The following is a 22,637-nucleotide window of genomic DNA, read 5'->3' as shown; positions in this document are numbered from 1 at the left end:
GATTTATTGCATAACCAACAAATCAGTCACTCAATCAGAACTCTTATTCAAAACTCAGGAACTCCCACAATTCAATGCAGGCAAGATCATTATTTAAAACACTTCATGTCCCTTTGTGGGCCTCTTTTTCGTCAGGACTGTAAATGCAAGTTGTCAATTTTAGTGGGCCCATATTTAGTATACTGGAAGTTTGCCCTTCAACAAGCAATGTCTGCTGTGCTAGGGATTTTATCTCTTTATCTCACCTGTGCAGGTAAGGAATATTTTTATTGTATTTACAAACAAAATCGAAACATTAATAAACTTTAATCAGATGTTAATATTTATTCTTTAATTCATACCTGTATATGAAAATAATTAATATTTAACATAATAATGTTAAAGCTCCATGCACACTGCCTTTAACTACTAATTCTGGCGACCATTACATGTATAAAATCATTGTTTGTATATACCGGTATGTGTTAACATTGGACTTTAAAAAAAAAGAACCTACCACGTACCCTTTAATTTAATTAAATGATCAACCAACCTTTTTTTGCAAACTTTTGGTGCAAAATGTAATAAATTCACCATTAAAATTTTAAAATGTATTCCAATAAACATATAATGGAAAGTCACCTTGACAAAATTAACATCAAAGTCTAGCTTGCATGTGTAATAAACAATAAGTTTTAAAAGATACTTTTTTTTTGGGGGGGGGGGATTAACAAATTTGTCCTGCATCAGCCAGTGCATGGATGCTGCATGCTTTATTATGTGTTGAGTTCATTCCCCAGTTCTCTCTCTTGTAAAAAAAAAAAACCAGACAGGAAACGTCTGAAGGTGAAAGCGTTCCCTCCCCACTTCATCACGATTTATGACTTTATAACAAATTCAAGTCATTAACATTACCTTTTGTCTTTATTTTTAAAATATTAAAACTGTTTTTAATATCCTGCCTTTCGGGAGTTTTCTTTAGATTCACACATGTGTTCTTAAATTGCTTAATATAAGCACTATAACTTGATGAGTGGCATTCTTAAATAAAAATCACTAATATATTTCATTGTAACAGAGACTTGTTAACATTATCGTGTATTATTCATCAAAATTAATAATGAAAGCAAGAATTATATAACTGATAAAATAGACCCATTAAATATATAATTAGAAATGACTCATTTATAAAGTTAGATAACTTGAGGTATCAAAGCATATTTGATTTATAGATTTCTGTTTTGGGATGATGTACCGTTTTTCATGTAGGGCTTCCTCCATTTTATCACTGAGACAACTATAATGATTTATGGTTTCTTTTTCTTTTGTTACAGCTGCTGCATCGAGCTCACATTGGGGATATAAAGGATTAAATGGTAATGTATATATATATTCTTTAAAAATTTCAACATGTCTCTCACCAAAACAGCAACATTGATTGAAATATTTAAGTTTTATCATGATTTCAACACAAAATATCCCAGATGCCAGCTAACATGGAATGTACTACACAATGAAAAATGCATGTACATGTATAATATTTTCCATGAGTCTAGAGAATGATTTTCTAGCCCCATTCATGGCTTACAAGTGTGCGGTATATGACTACAAAAAGGAAGACGATGCTAATTAATCTTATGTGGTCTCCTATAATAAGACAACCAATGGTAACTATATATGGGTCAGTGAGGACAATTTTGAGCAACATCTCCCGGTATCTCATACTTCTGTAGATATATTCTGTCTTACAAAATGGATGCACAAATGTCACATCCACACCTTTAATACCTGTAGTTTGTTTCCTGGACTGTTAATTACAAATATTAATTAGATGCATTTGGCATTCCTCAACCCCATGCAGGTTTCCTTGTGTTATTATGCCTAGCTGATTTAAGCTAAGAAAATTACAAACTTGATATTAACAGGTAAAGCTATGAAGGTATATTATTCCAGAATATATTTTCATTGTCTCAAAAGATTATGATCAAATCGTGTTGCAAAACATAATTATTCATATCAGCAATCAAAAGGTTAAATTTCCTGGCATCTTATTTGCTAATCTATATAGAATTCAGCGGACTGTTTATTGAAAGCTGTATTCTATTATGGAGACAAAATTCAGTCAGTATAATAACGATAGCTGCATATATTGAGATATTGCTTGTCTTGGGTACTCTCATAGAAACAGTATGAACTACAAAAAAAAAAATCATCAAGACATTAATCATAAATGGAAATTGCTTGCTTGTTCTCTGAGTAGTTGGCACCTAATATAAACAGATTCAATGTCACCTGAAAAATTAATATTCATAGTTTTCAGAATGCACCAAATTTAGAGTCAATTCAAAGGAGCTAGAGAGGGGGAGGGAGGTCTTGTACAACGAGTGTTAAACCATCACAAAAGCTTGTTGTAGAACTGTGTAAAACATGATGTCTTGAATGCACTAGATCAAAAGGTTATATTCCTATCACCTTTCAAGCAATGTTAAAATTTGAACTATTTAGGCAGTTACACTCATTAACATATGAAAAAGTTTTGAAGTGATTACTTTGTTAACATTGTTTTTAGTCAAGGTTCAGTGTGCACAAGGTGCACTTTTCACCTTTGTGTCAAGAACAGTTCGTTTGTTGATATCTTGATATTAACGGGGGGTTATGTTAAAGCTTGTAATGTACAATGCAGATTTTTGTAGATTAATTACTGTACAATCAGGATAATCTCAATAAACCATTAACACTACTGGTTCTTTTTAAATTAAGACATTAGGTAGATTGAATTGATTATAGACACACCTTTACAGGTAAGTACCGGTAACACAATCGCTGCACAGGTGTACACGACCTCTTGATAAAGAGTTGTTTTGTCTTAAGCTTTAAAGAATAGATGCCATGATATCATAATTTTGAGGTCCATTTAAATTACGTGGATCCCAGTGTTTTAACAAATTCACCTACTAGAGCACATACAGGCAGATTTCTGTGTCATTAACAACAAAAACATCCCCACTCCTCTTGATAACATGGCTTTTATCAGGGAAAGTCCTCGGTCAAAAATCAGGGCCTTCAACTGTAGATTAACAAGTCTTATTTACAAACATTTGAGTACAAGTATAGTATAGATCATTCCTACCTAGATGTCATTGGTTTTAATCAAATATTGCAAACAAAGATTTAATCTATGATCCCAGATTGACGTACACATATTAAGCATCTTACATGTATCAAAGAATTGATTCTCCTCTTGATACAGGTGTCTTTACAAGATAAATATTTACTCTTATTTAGATGATAATTTACTGACTTATATACCTAGATTAATAATTTCTAAACACGCAGTGTGGAGTCAACAAAAATGTAATCAATCTAAAATTTGTTCACAGTAAATATATCAATGCAACAATTGATGGTAAATATTATCTCAGTGATACCGATTTCAGCTGAAAATCATTCTCAATATTGTGAAACAGCTAGTTCTTGGCAAATAAATCAAATTTCTTGGGTCACATTTATTCAACACCACAAACACATGCACAATTGCATCTTATTTGCTTTAAATATCTGACCTTCTTTAAGGGTATGCAAATAAACTTAATAATAGCAATTGCTGTGTCTACATTATATAGAACTCCGCATTAGATGGGTGTACTTTGTTGACCCCAATGAAATCCAATGAATTACTCTTCTATTAAGTAGCTGTATCTATATTTATTCATGATCACATAATATTGGTACAAGCTGCATTTGAAAATGCTTAATTAACTCTTCCACAGATGATTATACCTTTTCAATTTGAATGATTGACTCCTCCATGCAGTAAAAACTGTTTCTTTCTTCAGGACCAGAGAATTGGTACAAGCTGTTTGACAATGCCTGCTCAGGACTCAGCCAGTCACCAATCAATATAGAGAGGGAGAAGGCCATCTATGACCCCACCCTCAATGACTTCGCCCTTTGGCACGACCCCCCTCGCCCCGGCTCATATTTCGATGTCACCAACAATGGACACACAAGTAATTCATCAAAACATTTTTTTCTCATAAAAACGAGCCAAGAAATTAAGATTTAGTGAACATTGTAACTTATAATTCACTTATGTTGAAATAATATTGAAAGTGTTTTTTTTGTTTGTTAAATCAGTCCAAGTTGACACCGTTGGGCCATTCTATGTATCCAATGGGGGCCTGCCTGCAGTATATAGCACCGCCCAGTTTCACTTTCACTGGGGGCACGAAAACGACCACGGGTCAGAGCATCTGATTGATGGGAGGGCCAGTCCGTTAGAGGTACCCAAGAAAGATAACTCTAATACCTATTAGCAAAAAACATCCAAGTTCTGTGTAGAGATAGAGTTGTTCCCCTTTGTTTTTTACTTGTTTCTTTCTGTAGCTCCATGTTGTCAGCTACAATTCGGATGAGTTCGACTTAATATCAGAAGCCATGGTTCAACCTCAGGGATTAGCAGTACTCGGAGTTATGTATGAAGTAAGAGGACTCGACATCCAATTAATTCTCCCTGTATAAATGCTGATCTTTGGATACAAACTTTCACCAGAACCTTTTATAACAAACTTTTTATTTTATCTACAGACCTAAATTTAAAAAGTAAAAGAAATCGTCTTTAACAAGATTTTCATGAAATTCGAATTTCATCGCATTTTCATTTTTTATTTTTTTATTAAAACATAGATAGTGGATGAAGATAACCCTGCCTTAGAGCCCATTATCAATGCCATGAACACTGTCAGAGACCCTGGTAAAGCTTAATTCCAACATTCTGTATAATACTGGTATTTCATGGACAAATTAAGTTGAGCATATTTACCATAAAATGTAAATACAGGTGCGATGGGAAAGCATGAATCAAAAATGATATCTCTTTGATAAATAGGTTGCCTACACCTAACATAATCTATACATACAAGTGTTAAAGTGAAGGCTCAATGCAATCATAATTTCTTTATTGAATAAAGTTGCATACATTTACCATATAAATATAGATGCTAAAGTGAAGGCTCGAATCTTAATTTCTTTATTGGATAAAGTTGCACACATTAACTATATAAATATAGATGCTAAAGTGAAGGCTCAAATCATCGTTTCTTTATTGAATAAAGATGCACACATTTACCATATAAATATAGGTGCTAAAGTAAAGGCTCGAATCGATGCCCAGGCCCTGAGGAACTTCCTCCCCGAGGACACTTCTATGTACTTTAGGTACAACGGCTCACTGACCACACCAGGCTGTTTTGAGAGTGTCATTTGGACTGTGTTTGATCAGAAACAGACCATTTCCCACAGACAGGTACATAAATCATGTCATTTTAAAACTTATGTTAACTATGGCTTGGCCAAGAACAACTCAAATCATATTGAGTCCATGCAAGAATTGTTAATAAGAGAATTTTTGGGCTGAGAGTGCTGCACTCACGACTTCTTGTGAAACAAATTTTACCTTAAAGTTTAAAACCTTAGCTATGTGAACAATTCCAGGCTTAAATATACTAAAATTTAGTATTTTCTAATCTTCTTTGCTTCATGTAACTAGATGAAGATGTTCCGCACCCTTCTCCAAAATAAGAGTAAACAAGGGAGGAAGAAGAGGAGTCTGACTGAGCAGCGTGAACAGGCAGCCGAGGATGTCCTCGGAGAGATAGGAATCAAAGGCAAGGTCCTTGAGGAGCTGTCTCTGGAACTGCAGATGGAGAAAAGGCAGCAGGAGCAGGCCAAACAACAAGAAAGCACCATCATTAAGGTAACAACTGGTCCTCAAGTAGAGGGCAAAATGAGTGTGAAGTACAGTTCTGGTCCTCAAGAAGAGGTCAATAAGAGTGTAGAACCCTTAAAGGAGAAGCGCATATATTTGAGTTCACTGAGACTTGAGGCTGACTATTGACAAGGGAAAAGTTGGTGATAGTGAGGACTGTCCTCAAGTTGAGGTCAAATAAAATAAAAAAAAAAACACTACTGATACAAGTCCTCAAGTTGATCGAGGTAAAAAAGAATTTGGAGCACTATTATCAAATTAACTTTAGGTCCTCAAGCAGAGGTGAAACAGAATGTGGACACAGCATAATCTAGGTTATTTAATTACAATGTAAAGTTCCTCAAGCAAAGGTCAATGAAATTTGGGTTTATTTTGCTTAATTAAAAATTGTATCCAGACCTTTTTGTAAGAAATTAAAATCTTCAAGGCAGTTGTATTTACCATATAGGATAAAAAAATGCAATATATCTGAGAAAAAAATCTCATAAAATCTAATCCAGACCATGAAGTAATAAAATCTGCTTGTATTAAAAAAAATCCAATATGTTTTGTAACCCTGTCTGTCTCTGAAGCAGGTCAGATTTTCAGGAAACCAACACCAGTTATGAGGGAAAAAAAATCTTTCTGTCGCTAACACTTCGTTATTTTCATGACAATACAACATAAATTACACGTAGTCTCTAATGAAGAAGCATGCATGATTGTCCTGAAACAAATGCAACATGCTTTTAGAATTCCTATCTCTGACATCTTTGCATGGCTGTTTCAATCTAAGATTCAATATCACCTGTCATTAAGAAGGATTGTATTAAAGAACCTGGTACAATAAGATGTGATTTCGAACCTTAATTGTATCTGAGCTAAAATTGATTCATAATCCATTTCTTAAATGCACTACAAACAAGACTCTGTCAAATTAATCAAAATGTACATCTTTTATTCATGACATTCCTATCATGAAAAAAAAAATCATTCAGATTCAACATAAATTTTGGCAATTAATCTTTTATTTCCCTCTCTCTTTTTTACGACTCTCGGCCTGAAAGATCAAGGAAGACCAGCTTAATTGTAACGATCAATGGTTGACCTAATTACATAGACAATGTTGTGCACAGATAGATTTGATTGTGTCTATACAGAGGAGGTTTCCAATTCTGTAACACAAAGCTTGTGCAAGAGCTTATTTTTTTTTGGAGTTGATCTGTCTCCGAATCATGAAAAAACCAGCTGCCATCACGGTTAAGAGCATAAATCTCTCTGCGAGAGTGCTAACATATTACATAATCAACATGTCACTGTTGCACTGACTGTTTTAAAAATGCTTTAGCCTCATTAAATCTTCCCTGTAGTTTCAGCAGACAAGCAGGTTTTTTTTTTAACAATAATCATTTTAAATTGTGTAATTTGGAAATATACTTCCTTAACTGCCACTGACACCTTCTTGAAAAGAATAAAAGAGATTAAAGATTGAGCAAGGACAAATAAAATACAACAGGGTATTAATTTCAACTTCTACTGATTCTTCTTTTTAAAGGAATACAAGATGACGCATGGCATGAGCGAGGATGAACCGGTCAAGTTGGAGGATATCCCAGCATCCTTCATTCAGGAGGCCCTGTACGATAACTTCCGACCTGTACAGCCCCTCAACAGTAGAACAGTGTACTCTTCATTCAAGATTGAGCCCTCCAAAAGTAGGATGTTTTTAGGATCAAAAGTTTTTGTTTTAGAATACATGTACTGTAAAAAATATATCTATAAAATATGCACACACAGAGAAAAATTATTGAACCCAAAATCTGGCCCCAGGATCATGAAGCAAACTTATAGACTTAAGTCAAAACTTGTAAACTGCCTTAATTTCTCCTGATGGAAAACACTGACAAAATTGGAATGCTATTAAAAGGGTCTTGATAACATGTTTTTAAGTACAACTTTAAATTGTCATATTAAGATAAACAATTATTTTATAACTTATTGAAATTTTGACTTAAGTCTTAAATTGCTTCATGATCCCGGGGCCTGGATTGACCTAAGAGCAAAGTACATGTAAATGATAAGAAAAATTATACATTTTCACATCAATGCATGAAATTAAAGGCAAACAGGGGTTAAATTTGAGATGAAATAACATAAGGACTATTATCAGTGCTTGAACTCGTATATGCTGATTTAGAATGCAAAAAAGAATATTTCGTGTATAGCTGTAAATACTTTTCTTTTAATAAAACAAAGTGAGACATTTCACAGAACCACTGTTAATAATAGAACATTCACAGACAAAAAGATGCAAGATTCTATATAAATACGGAAGTGTTCTTACTATTTCAGAACCTGTAAAAAAGATTCCTTGGGGATACAAGGGCAAAAAAGGTACAGTATAATCACAGGCCAATCAGACTGGGCTTGTCGCTCAATTTGTTAATGCAACTGTGTCCTACATCTTTTAATAGACCCAAAATTGCTTCTGGAAACTAGATTCAAATGAAAATACAATGAAATGTTAATGTCAAATCAATTCTTAGATAAATGTGTCGTCTGGGTATAATCCATTGATAACTTGGGAAGACCTAACGATTTATCTGAATACAAAAATAAACACTGCAATCAAAATACCTCTCAAGTAAAATTTATATACAGAACATGGTTGCCGATACTTTATCGAGTATTTTTCTCTGTACAGGTCCCTCCAACTGGCATACACTGTCTGAGAACTCTTGTCTGGGAATGTACCAGTCGCCTATCAACATAGACAGAGAGATGACCATCTACAACCCAGACATCAACAACTTCATCTTCTGGTACGACCCTCCTGCTCCCAATGCCGAATTCTATGTTTTCAACAATGGCCACACAGGTAGGTTCAAACATCTTTTTTAATATTCATGAATCTAATACCAGTTAACAAGACAATTGCGAGTCAAAGTGAATATTGCAAAAGTAGAGCACTGAAGTACCTTGAAATATTGTTGAAGAGTTTGTTGGGTTTTTTTTAATTCACAGTACAAGTGAACACAATTGGACCCTACTATGTGGCCAATGGAGGACTGTCTTCCGTCTACAGCACTGCCCAGTTCCACTTCCACTGGGGAGCAGAGAATAGCTTTGGCTCAGAACACCAGATTGATGGACAGAGTTTCCCTCTTGAAGTAAGAGAGCTAACTATTCTTAATTTATTCTCAAAGCGAAATAACTCCTACTTATTTAAAAAAAAAAAATTAATCTAAGTAAGGGAGATGACTCTTCTTTATTCTGAAAAAAGAGATACCGGTAATTATTTCTATATTAAATAAAACCCTATTATAACTATTATTTTAGATAAAACCCTTAAAAATAAATAACCTAAGTAAGGGAGATAACTCTTCTTAAATTCTAAATAGGACATAATTCTTCATATATTAAATAAAACCTTATTCTTTCAGCTTCATGTGGTGAACTATGACTCAGTGAACTATGCTTCCATCAGTCAGGCTTTGACTGAGCCTGGTGGTTTGGCTGTCCTGGGAGTTCTCTTCAGGGTAAGACACATCACTTTAGTATCTAGTAGCTTAACAAACTTACCCACAGAACAACAATACAAAAAATCAGAATCTACTTGACCATCTCTGTCTTCTAAAACAGTACAGACTGCAGATGAATGAGAATTCAACGCCTCAAAACTAAAGCTTTTAACTTTATTGAACAGGTTACAGATGTCTATTTAGTCACATCGGTACATGAATGTAATTCGAGATTTAAAGTAATGAAATTTCTTTGTTTTCAGGTAGGTGATGAGGATAACCAAGCCTTAGAACCAATAATTAATGCCATGAAAGCTGTCCAAGATCCAGGTAAATTAAACGACAAACATTCTTTGTATATGTAGTAGAATGGGCTGAGAATGAAGTACATATGTACCTTCTAACACAGCAAACCATTTCACAAAATGAAAACCAAATTGATAAAAAATGTACTGTAAACAAACTTTTATTTGTGACTTTATTTCACAATTTACCAAAGATAAACTGATTTGGGGTGACTAATCTTGGCAATCAATATGTAGAATATCTGAAAAAATTGAATACCAGAAACAATTTGAGTACTGGTTAACAAGAAATATTTGCTCTCGTGAACCTCGCAAAATTTTTTACACACGCAAATTATAGTAGTTACAGCTTTTTCATGTATGGGAAATGATTGTTGAATATCCTAAATTTGAACATTTGCAGAGGATCATTCTAAGGTGAAGATTCCGGCCCAGGCGATCAAAAACTTCCTGCCTGAGGATACCACTAAGTTCTATAGGTACAACGGTTCACTGACCACGCCCGGATGTTTCGAGAGCGTCATTTGGACTGTGTTTGAGGACAAACAGACTTTATCTCACAGACAGGTAATGTAGACAACTGTTTTCTTCATTTCTTCTCTCTGCACTCTAATGGGAAAAAAATTTACCTTCATGACCACAATTGGAACTTTCGAAATTGTACTTTTATGATTGAAAAATTAGAGCTGGAACTTTCGAAGCTAGACCTCTGTATCGATTTCAATGTCCTTTTACGTCAAACACATAAAAACATCATGATGCTGAAGATATATGAAATAATAAATTCTCATTCATAAGTGAGTGATTAGCACTTCTGAAGAAAAAAGAGGAAGAATTTTACTTTGAGCCCAATGATTTTCCCCAGATTAGAATCGGATCAAGAATAGAAAGAAAAAAATATCTGTCTGGAAATGTGTACTGAATCAGGCTGAGGAAAAATTCAAAACAAAACTAAAATTGGAGCCCCATCCTAACCATACAAATTGTTCACTGTCAAAGGAAATAAATTAATCCTGTCTAGCACCTGGTCTCTTGGGGCTAATATTACTCACATGTTTTTCAGATTTATCATATTTCATTTGAATCAAAACACATTATCTCTGATTATAGAATGCTAGAGATAGTCTTTTTGGTAAACAATTGACATTGTCCTATTTTTTTTTGTCCTTCTGGATTAAGAGATGTACAATTCAGCTGAATCACCCAAATAAGTTAATGGAGCGGGTAAATGCACTTTAACGAATAACATATCAGATGTTTGATTAAACTTGCTTAGATGGCTGACTTTAATGGTTTTTCCAGAAATTACAAATGAACACAGGATTTTTTTCAGATGGCAGCACATTTCGATCATTTTTTGATCCGAAGACTTAATCAATATCACTTGTTCAAACTTTTTACTTCAGATGGAAGAATTCCGTAAACTTTTACAACATCGAGTTGAAAAGGGGGAAATGAAGAAACGGGATTTGTCTGGTGGACAGCGGAAGGCAGCTAAGGAGATCTTGGTGGAGGCTGGTATAATCGGGGACTCAAAACAAGAACGGGAGCTCACACAGGCACTCAGGAAGAAGAAGGTATTAATTACTACCACATCAATTAAACACAAGTTACCTAAGATTCAATACCTATTAGAACCATTTTAACAAGACCTTGGACTTTCGGTTGGACGTAGCTATCTATTTCTTGCGTCAAAATGAGTTAAAATGACGCAGTTTCAAGCGAAATATGCACTGATTGCGAGGTTTTTGCTCAAAAGCCCGACAAATCTTGTTGATTTCAAAGAGCAATGGTTGAGTGGCCAGCAATGAAACAGACAAACCCAAGTCATATTGCTGTTTGACACAATTCTGTTACAATGATTCTAACAAATGGCCATTTGAGGACACAATTTCTGATGTTTTATTGAACACTGATATATCTTCAATGTTACAGGCAATAGTCGCCCAGTCTTACAAGCTTATATAGCTTGGTTGAATAATTAAGATCACTGTAAATCTCAAGAAAGCATTTTTAAAAATAATATGCTGTTCATTTAGGATAAAGGAAAAGACATATAAAAATTCTTTAACCTTTAAAAACTTTAAACAGAATATCTTTAAGATATGGTTATTGTCACTAATTTTTTTTAATTGATTCGATAATTTTTCAAGCAACATAATTCATTTTCTCAACAAAAAACTATTTTAACGCTTAGAATATCCCAAAATCAAACCAATGATCTTAGAAGCATATTGAATACATTTCAAGAATATATCTGTCTTCTTCTTTCCAGGGTTTTCCCCAAATGATGCAAGATCAACCAGCATTAGATGAAGAGATTAAGGCCAACGTTACAGTAGAGGAGATCACCATAGAAATTGTTCAGGAACAACTGGTGAACAACTACAGACCTGTTCAACCAATCAACAACAGGCTCATCTACCGAACATTCACGTACGAACCAAAGAAGGAAGTTCGTTACGTTGTACGCTACGATTCACAAAATAAGAACCTCGCTATTTCATCATCAGTGCCATCTTTTATTGTTTTATTAACATGCGTCATAATTTCATTGTTCTTTAGAAAGTAAGATAATTATTATAGTTTTATTCTTAACAAAAAAAAAATTAAGGAAGATTATAAAAGTTTGAATGTGTTCATGTGAAAGAATATTATAATGGATAGAGTTGGATTTCTTACATGTTTGAGTGTTTTTAAAAATGCATGTCAGGTTTTAGAATACAAATTTTACTTGTGGTAGCTTTTATTCATGAAAACTTATATTGTTTGCATTCCTTGTGATAACATTGCTTGCCAAAACAACAAATTGCTTTCTCATAACATATGTTGTACAATAAAAACAGGTGTGTTTTTCTGCAGCTACTACCATCATATTTTTTTTAATTATTGCTGGACATCTGTCATTACTGTGGTCAAACACAGTTGTGACAAAATATTCTTTTTTATCTTTTTAATTAAAATTCATGCCACAAATGCTTTATATTCATAAATGTACAAAAATGTTTATCAAATATTGGTGAAATGATTCCGTTACCTGGTAAGGAAATTAATATTGAAATATACAGCAAATACAACTACTGGTCAGCCTTGGAACGACCAATATACCTGAACCAATAACAAGGCATCGGATGACAAAAGATTGTTATAATTGCAATATAGCTTTATGGCTGATATGCTGTTGACATTGTATCACATAAACTGCTGGCCGGGTCTCTAATTTGCCTTTAATGTGTATCTCCATCAACTTCTAACTAGAAGTAATTGAATTAGATGAGTTGATTGAACTTGTCCTGACCATGGATTGGCCCAGCTCTTCTGGACATTGACATGGACCTATACATTATGAATGCAGTCTCACTCTGTGCTAAATTCGGCCAAAGATGATGGGAATTTATTGCTTGATTTGTCACTTAATTATATTCATATGAAACGAATCAAATTTTTACATACGAACAGAGTCCATTTGAATTAAACATGTATAGAACAATTTCTATGCTAAATGGAATGTATATATGTTTTAAGCTCATCTTTGTACAAAGAAAGACTTTATTTTTACAAGAATTTTTTTGTTGCATTCCTGATAGAAGCAATCAAGTTCATTATTTTATGGCACCTATTTGTAGCACCTGTAGTTTGTTTACCTTTGTTTGTGTCTGTTTTATCGAATGTTCAATAAATTATTCAGGAAGACTTATTGTGTTATTAAACAGATCACCCCCAAAACGATGGACGAAAAATAATCCCAACGAAAGATCCTCATGAAAACTTAAAATAAAGAAAAGAGAACAAAAACATTCTATTACGACTATTGCAGGACAAATAAAATCAAGGCTGGATATCAAAACATCCTTAAAATGCAGTGCTATGCTTAAAAATGCCGTAAGCCCTGCAATAAACAGGGGGAAACTGACATCAATTGTTGTGCAAATACACGGCTTCAGCTATTGGTATAGGAGGCTAATGGACCCAGAAGGAGGAGTGGAGATTTCTGCGGAGACGACCGCGGACGTTGGTCAGTCATGGACCCCTGCAAATGCATCCGTAATTATTGTTTCCTTGCAGGGGGAATCGCCAATATTTCAAACTCGGAGTATTACGTGATTTCTGTGTGATCAAATTATCACACGTTCGCAAAGAGGTTGTGAACTCTTGCTCTTTATTGCTTAATGTACAACTTACGTATCGTGTACTTTCAGTATAAATGGGATTGTAGTATCTCTATGAAATAGGCCTTGCAAGGGAAATGTATAATTATATGGTTTTTTAATCAAAGTTGCTATTAATAAAAACAAAAAGGTCATAGCTAGAGCTTTATCACAAACGCATCTCAACTTTTATCATTGTGACATTATTCGAAAAATTAATTTCATTGACAAAACAATATGCTTAACGACGGTTTTTTTTCCACTCGAGTGAAAGCAAAAAGTTGTTTGATCATTTTCATTCATAAAATCGTCGCTGTAATTATATTATCATCAGCAGCACACGGAATTAATTGCCTGATAAATACGATTGAAGGAAGCTGAATGTATATCGTTCTCCTTGAAACCAAAATGCCAAATTTTCAAAGCTGTTTTCATCCGAGGAAAGGAAGCGAGGATCGGGGCAACGCCTGCAGAATTATCACAGGTTCCGCCATTAAAAGTTAAATTCCCATGCAGCTTCCTGTGCTCTGAAGCGTAATTAAAAGATAAAACCATCAAGTTAACGAACACTCACTGTCTACAATGTCAGCATAGGCATCAGTAACAGTTTGACATTTATGAAATATTTTAAGTCTTTTTCAACCCCCTTTTTTTCAAGAGAAAACTATAGTCTCTTTTAATTCTAAAAAAAACCAACAACTAAATTCTGCAGAAATCCAAGTAACACATTACAAACCTTTCTACCACATATCATAAAAATAATGTCACGAGACACGAGAAAAATCCACAAGACATCTGTGAGCCAATGCTCACTAGGAATACCCCTGCCCTGATGTGAATACACAAAATAAGCAAAGTCGAAAACTTAACAGGAAGTTGACATCGAATTTGTTAAAAAAAAAATGAATCCAACCATATGCCATGCCCCAACAAAGAGTGCGTTAAAATTTTATGCATCTGCGATTGATAGTTGCTGAGAAATCATTGACAAAATTTGTTACAGACAGGCAGACAGACAGACAGACAGGCAGAAACACAATGGTCAAACGGTATACCCTTAAAAAATCAGCAGAATATTAAAGACAAAAAAATCTAAATCAAAATACATTTCCACACAATGTGCAGCGTAAATATAGTAGTATTATTAATTTTGACCATTGAACATCAATTTTAACAGGGATCGGTATCCAATTCACAATGCCAAAATATACACGACGTTTTTTGTCATGCAAATGGCCCTTCATCAAAATAATCAGTAGAACATTTGACTCCTCAACCTATCATTCATCCGGAATCATGTAATTTATTTCATTTATCTATTTTGTTATTTTTTTTTTGTGTGTAGTTGAAATCATTTTTCCCTATTTCCTTTGTTATCAAAAACAATGATAATTATTCGAACAATGTCAAATTCTTTCACTCATAAATCTTTGTTAAAAGTACACGTACATCAAGAGCTTTATCTGAAGGAAACGTGTTGTAATTATACGCCAACAATAGTTACGCAAGGGTAAGAAAATGTGCCACGGCATTTTAGATGAGAGAGAGAATAAACGGTTAAAAGCGTGGATGGTCTTGAACGTTTTCCGACACGCTCCTTTTATTGTAAAAAAAAAAGTAGCTTCGTGTCGAGAACATATAAAAGTGTCTCTGTCTAAAAACAATTGTTCAGGGTCGCTGGGATTATTCTAATTTTATTTTTGCCTATTGATATGTTATATCAGAAACCGTTTCACATGACCCTTTGTGCAAATACACAGATATGCTCTCCGATCTGACAGCGACAGGCGGACGGTAATTGAAATAATTGATTTCCAAACCTAGTTATGATTCCATTTCATCCCGATTTCATCGTTGATCAAAGATACACCAAAATACGTAAACCAAGGCCCTCAAAGTTGGTCCACTCTGACAGCCATTAATTCATGTGCTTGTTTCTCTTCTAAACATATACATGATCAAACTAAAACAGGTTTTAAAAGTTTGTATATAAAGCAACAACTGATGTTTGCATCCGCTGCATTCATCATTGGATGCATTAACTTCGTTAGTCCTACATTCACAATCCAGATTCAGAGGCTATAAATGGACAAAAAATGTCACACGTTGTTACTATCTTCACTTCCTTGGGTCAGCTACCGATCAAAAGGGTTCCTATTCTGTCAAATTTGATTGCAGTTGTCTCAAAATTACATAATCAATAGCGAAATCGCATCTTCCGCTTGTCATGAACTCGTCAAAGAATTGAGATGGACACCACGTGTAATAACCAATCGCTAAAAGAGTGAGCAAGCTCACAAAACCCACGATTCCACGTTACTTGACAATGCTACCATAATAAACGGCAAGAGATGCATTGAATACACTAGATAATTTGTTATAGGATATAATCGCAAAAAAAAAAAATCATCAGATCAAAATCCCCGCAAATACTGTATGCACATCTATTCCTTTGGCTTTAACAGCACAAGAAATATAAATTCAAAAGGATCGAACTTCCCAGAAAAATAATGGAATAGAAATTTCCTGGTAATAAATAAAAATAGTAAGTTTAAGAGGAGTTGTGCTTACAGACTGTTCATTGCTTTCAAAAGGATCAACATTCTCAGAAAAATAATGGAATTGGAATTTAAAGGTAATAAGCATATCTACACTTTGTCTCTTATGGATCTACAAAGTTTCAAGAAATTCCATGCAGCGGTGTAACAGAAGCTGCGCTTACAAACACCCCCGCCCCCCCAAAAAAAAAACAACAACAAAAAAACACACGACTGACGGATTGGCTGAATGACTGACTGACGGGCGGGTCAAAAACATTATACCCCTTGCAACTTTGTTGCGGAGGTATTATTATTTACATTTTATGAGTATAAAGAATTGTAGTCTGTACTTTTAATAAACGTTATTTTACAGCAAAGGAAAACTTTAGAGTTTTTTATTTTGATTAGGAAGACCCTTTGTTGCGATTCTATTTCCGTGAAAAAGATGTCAATTTTCTTGATTTTATCTACATGTACCCCAGCAATTAAACGCGTGGCGGTATAAGCAAAGACGTAAATTAAAAATTTTAAACATAATTTTCATTACTCTCGTTTCAAAAATTCATTCATCACTATAACTGCCAGAAAGAATAAAAAAAATATTTGAAAGCTTTATCTCTGTTTGAAACAATAACAAAGGACTATTTCTTCGTTTTTCCCCCAGCAGCCAGCCATCAAAATGTCAAAAGTTGTGAGTTTTGCTAATCAGGCATTTACTCTACAACTATTTCCATCTCCCCTGAAACCATGTATAACCCGTTACCCAGATCTACAAAAAGATAACCCCAAAAGAAAACATCGGTACAGACAAACGGACTGCGGCCAGCACCGGTCGTCAGACGAGATAGTAAAACGCCGCCATTTTTATCGCCATGATTTTATTTCAGTGCAAGGCATTGCCCTTACATTCTATCTATGACAAATGGTTTGCTTTTCACGGGTTTCAGTCTTTCGTAACATTTATATTAAAAGGTTTAGCATGGACTAAACAAACCTGAAGAAGTGATTAACCCTTGTTTTGTGCTGAACATCAATACCATCACCGGATGCTGCGTAAGGTCTATAGTTCAATCCTTTTTTTTTTTAATTATTTTCAAAAAGTGAAAATGAATTGATTGTTGTTAATTTGTTTTACTCTCAATATCATTTGATACCAAGCATCTCCCGTATAATGAAATATACCATCACCGGAATGATCTGTAAACAACGTTTTATCTAATAAAACGCTCGGTCAATTACCGTTTTATTTTGAATTTCATACAAATATCTCTACAGCAAATAAACTCATGATATCAAAACCGTATGAAAACAATTCCAACAACAACACAGTTTATAAAGAATAAGCAAAAATCTCATAGAGAGGAAAAAATCAGTTTCGAATTGTATTAGTTTTTCCATCCAAAGTAAACAAATGGCACGTGTCACGTGGGAGGCGAACAAAGTGCACACAATCCTTCATACTGTGGAACAAAAAGCTTGGAGGCGACGTCCGCTAGTACCGCTTTTCCCAAGTCGCCATTGACAGTTGAATGTCAAATAGGGTACACCATCCAGGGAGAAGATATAAATGGACATCACATTGTCATTTTAATGCTGCTGCTCTGAAGGGATTTGAATGCGCGTCCAGACCGGAATAAATTCTGACAGAAGCGATCGGAGCTCTCCAACTGTTTTATTGGCATACTGCAACAGTTTTAAGGACAATTACACCAAAAAAGGACCGCTATCGACCGTAACTCAAATCACAAGTTAAACAACTGTATCATTTTTAAAGCCAACACTGCTTGCCCTATGGCAATACGTTGGGTCATTTCTGCCATTGAAGGCAAAACAGGCCGCTACAATCCAAACCTCCAAAAATAAAACTTGAGTTCATGCCACACCCTATAAACTTTGATTTCAAAAGATTGTGAAACTAAATTCAACATGGGCGTAGGTGTGGGGAAGCTTAAACACACAGCAAGGATTGAAGTTTGACCTTACCATCAATTATTGTTGGACATGCCTTTTTTTAACGTTATCCATCATCATCATCATCATCATCATCATCATCACCATCCTGCTTTAATTAACACCTGAAAGCCTGGACTCTAACCTCACAGTTACGTTGATAACATACAAGGTCGGGTAATTATGAATTCGAGATTTGTCTGACTCTAATCTCGCAAAAACTGAGGGTCTCGAATCTCTGATTAGTTTGATATTAACATTATACATTTACTTTAAAACATATCATCTCAGTGAACGGATAAGACCCAACTTAATGTTAAAAAGAGCTGATAAAATGATTTTTCTTAGTGACAAAATTTTTTTGCAGACAAACCCGCCAACGAAAAGAAAATGATGGTTTTAATATTTTTACATGTATCATCCATGAGCTCTGATTTGCTCATAAATAGCTGTAAGGCCCCGACACAACTATACAATTAAATAATGTGATGCATGTTTTTCGTAATGACGGGACAACAATGCAACATCTATACACAAAATCTAATCTTGTATACCTGCGAACAGAATTTTCACTGGATTTGTCCTTGCAAGGAGAATTTTTCCCCCAACAAAATGTACTTCTGTAATCTTCAGACAAACAATTTTGAAAGATCATGATATTGGAGTACGTTGTTATTATTTTTCTACAACTCCGCTGTCTCATTTCATTAAAAGTTCTCTCTGATATATAAGATATGAAAATAGGACATAACGTTACAGATCCCTAAAAGTGCAAGACACAGAAACGCTAGCTCTTGTACAAGTTGGGCTAAAACTGTAATAGATCATGCAAAGATCAGCCTTCAATGACTCCACAGAATATATCTGCTGCTGGCAGTAAAGTACATTTAAGATATGTTGGATAGAGCTTAGGGGGTTGTGTGGTAAAGAAAAAATCGCCGATCAGATCTACCTTCGATTTTAAGATATAATTTGTTAACATATAAACTACATGTATTACTTAGTAAGGAAATTTTCTGTAATTTAAGCTTTTCAATTTGAACAACATTCTTATATCTTTATATACAGAGATCTTCTACTTCAGGAGATCAAGACAGTCTAAAAATAGCTATGACCATCCAGCTACTTTACTTTGTTGTTGGTGGTTGTCCTCAGTTTGCTTTTAACCTAGACGAACAAGGCTTATTATAAAAAGCCGATGTCTTCATGTAATAAGTGTTCAAACCAAGATGGCCTGATTGCACAGAAAGTATTATCTTTTTATGTGTATGATACGACACTTTTAGCGTTCGTGATATAATGGTAACCGATACTTAAGGGAAACTTATCATAACCAGTATGAGCAAAATCAAGTTATGTTACCAAAAAAAACCCGCCATATTAAATAACAATGCTGTAGATTGCGATGGTAATGTTACATTATTTTATTAGAACGATTTCTGAGAGACATCTTACTGAACACGAACTGTGGCTTAAAAAATGATATGCCCCCTTCTTTAGAAATAATATACCAAGTAGCTAATCAAAATTCGACGCGATAATTTGAAAATGTTCATATATATTTCATACTTTATGTCATCATCATCGTATGCAGTTTTCAAAAAAATATATCGTGTGATCTATTATAATTCAATAATGTCTACAGAGAATCAAACTTCTAAAGGTTTTTCTACGCCCTTGCAACAAATGTGTGCAATATAAGCGTAAAACGTATGAATTTGGTATTCAAATCGCATGACATACTAGTATTGAACATTTTTTTGGCGTTACAAATTAATAACATTATTATTTTTATAAAGTCGTGTCATGAATAGGGCGATCGTGCTGTTTGATCCATCCAAAAATAACAAATCTGCAACATTGTCTAAAGGAAAAAAACTCCATCAAAATTCTGACACATTTTAATGAAATGCAATGGCTTACAGGAAATACCAAAAAGTATGGTAATTCTCGTAAATATGATATTCGTCTAACAAATATTGAACTGAATACTATTGCAATGTACTATCCCCCCCCTTTTTTTCTATAGAATGGTATATTTATACCTGTTGAAACCAGTAGGTCCTCATAATATTCCGTGAAGGTTAATAAATGACGAACAGATTAAATAAACCCATAGCTTTCTGATGATCATTCTAATGTGTACTTTACCCGAAGGTAAACAGTAACGACATAGTTTCAAAATAATGGTTAAGTTTAGCCGATAACTGAATACTTAAAAAAGAAATAACGCCAGGATAGCAATTACACATGTGCCATAAGAAAACTATTTTATGGTTTCAATGTACGAGAAAGGATTCCACAGCCTGTACTTGATTTCCTGTACAACATACTGGCAAATCTTTTTTGTACGTTTGTCTTTTAAGGGGGCTAAGTCAACAAATTGCCCATCAAATATATCTTCAATTTTTAGATATGACTAATTAAGCTGTAAAGTATTATCTAGTAAAGAAAAATTTTATCAAAATTTGAGTATCTGCCTTTATATATAGCTCTTTCTTAAAAAGAGATAAATACAGTCCAAACAATGGCCACGACCATCGAGTCCTCTTAACATCATGCATACTAATATTTTACTGTTTTGGTGGTGTCTTTTATTATTAAAAGCACTACTTGAAGTATTTTATCAATATCAGTACTATTACTACTATAACAAGCAAGACTTGATCTGTTGGTACGGAGAAGTTAAGGCATGAACAGAGCAAGCGAATCCTTGCAGAAACCAGGGCAGAAATCGAGAGGCGGAGACAAGAATTACTGCAGAGGTTTCCACAGCTTGAGTTCAAGTCACCAGTTGATAACACTCATCCTCTAAATGGTGAAGATGTTCAAGGGGCTAATGAAAGGGAATCCCATTTAAATTGATTAAGGTTGATTAAAAATAACTATAGTGAGAATTTTTTTATATCGAATACCATGTTCTAATTTTTTTTGTATTCTAGCTTTTGTTGTGAGCTTAATTAATTACTTAGATAGCATCTGCGTAAAAGATTTGGTAAAAGAATGGAAATAAAGCCCGAGACACAAAAAATTATATGAAAAGAATTTGAACAAAGACCTAGTTCACCAATAAAGGCCTGTAAAATTAAATTTTGTACCGTATTCATTACATTATATGCGCAGTTTCTTCAGAGAATGGATAACAAAAAGCTATACATTTACGCAAGGACTAAAACTCTTTACAATCATACAAATATATCTGTTTGGAAATGAAAAAAAAAACCGTAACCTTAAACACTGCAGCAGAAAAAATAACAGCCCGATAGAAAACAATAAGACAATACTTTTTATGTGCTCTCTTCATTTTTTTTTTTTTGGTAATTGATAATGACCGAACCACTTATCATCATATTCGCTAAGCCGTAAAAGCTAAGAGATACAAACTTCATCATCAATATAATACCAAACTATCGTGAACAAAAATTTATATACTTTAATAATATAAAAGAGACCATGATAATGTTTGCGTGTTCTTGTGCACAGCTCTGAGTATACATCTTTGATTTCTCCAGCAACAATAGAAGCCATGCCCGTGATATTGTCAGAATGAGATTTCCTTTAGTCAGTGTCATGCGAAAAGCTGATTACCTTGCAGAACTTTTCTCCAAATATTGCTGCAGAGCACCGCAATAACAGCTCATGATCGTTTTACCAATTTCATTTTCTTAATTGGTCACGCATGATTAGCCAGTAAGAAGAATGGATATGCATTGCCAATGCTTCGGTATTGCAGATATATGATCAAATGTTCGACAAACACACTCATTTCTTTCTCGTCACTCGTGCCAACGAGAAAGATGCATCAAATTAGCGAATTGTTTTCTCCTGCTTAGCTACTCATTTTTTTAAACTGAAACATTTATTGTTATTTGATAAAACCAAGTTTAACACAAAATAATCAATGCTGTAAATAACTGATTAAAGATCATATCAGCCTTTTAATCAATTTATATTGCTGCACAAGCGTGTTATTTTAAATAGTTTTGCAAGCAAAAAACAATTATAATTATACTTAAACGGTTGAGTTTTATCGGTAAAACAATTTCTGTGTAATAATTACGGAATTTATTGCTACTTAATAGTTTTACATGACAATACTGTAATTTTGCTTCAATCTGAGCCTTAAATTATCTTTCCCCCAAAAATTATGACTAAAACAAGTAAACAAATCATTTTGTTGCATGTTATTTAAAAGGTAATTTGCAGTTTTAAAATGAAATGATTTGACAAGAAAATTGCCGTTTGAAATTGCATTGAAAATTCATTTTGAAATGCACTGAATCTGATCACTCCAAATTAAATGTTAATGATGGGTTGCGAAATCAAATCAGTTACTTCAAATAAGACTGCTCATGAAGTCAATAAATTATAAACAATTTTAAAAATCGTTTTACAAATTAAGTTTCTCTGTCAGACAGTGTTTCCACTCTTTAGTACAGTCATTGGCC

General features: G+C 34.0%; 2 protein-coding genes across 2 annotated transcripts in view; one reads left to right on the top strand and one right to left on the bottom strand.

The window, feature by feature from the left end:
- Window positions 1–22,637, bottom strand: part of LOC128180878 (phosphatidylinositide phosphatase SAC2-like) — a 69,434-nt gene that overhangs the window by 15,676 nt on the left and 31,121 nt on the right. The window lies entirely within an intron of this gene.
- On the top strand, window positions 91–13,244 carry LOC128180875 (uncharacterized). The gene is made up of 17 exons (XM_052849048.1): window positions 91–253; window positions 1,314–1,355; window positions 3,816–3,989; window positions 4,117–4,262; window positions 4,366–4,461; window positions 4,666–4,732; window positions 5,121–5,284; window positions 5,528–5,734; window positions 7,281–7,440; window positions 8,078–8,119; window positions 8,430–8,603; window positions 8,750–8,895; window positions 9,169–9,264; window positions 9,510–9,576; window positions 9,955–10,118; window positions 10,958–11,128; window positions 11,827–13,244. Exons 1-17 carry the CDS (start codon window positions 106–108, stop codon window positions 12,121–12,123), a joined length of 2,361 nt encoding a protein of 786 aa, XP_052705008.1. The 5' UTR covers window positions 91–105; the 3' UTR covers window positions 12,124–13,244.

The sequence above is a fragment of the Crassostrea angulata genome, chromosome 4 (assembly GCF_025612915.1).
Source record: "Crassostrea angulata isolate pt1a10 chromosome 4, ASM2561291v2, whole genome shotgun sequence".
NCBI classification, from domain to species: Eukaryota; Metazoa; Mollusca; class Bivalvia; order Ostreida; family Ostreidae; genus Magallana; species Magallana angulata.
Note: the sequence above shows the minus strand (reverse complement) of the source record. Positions and strands in the feature narration are given on the sequence as shown.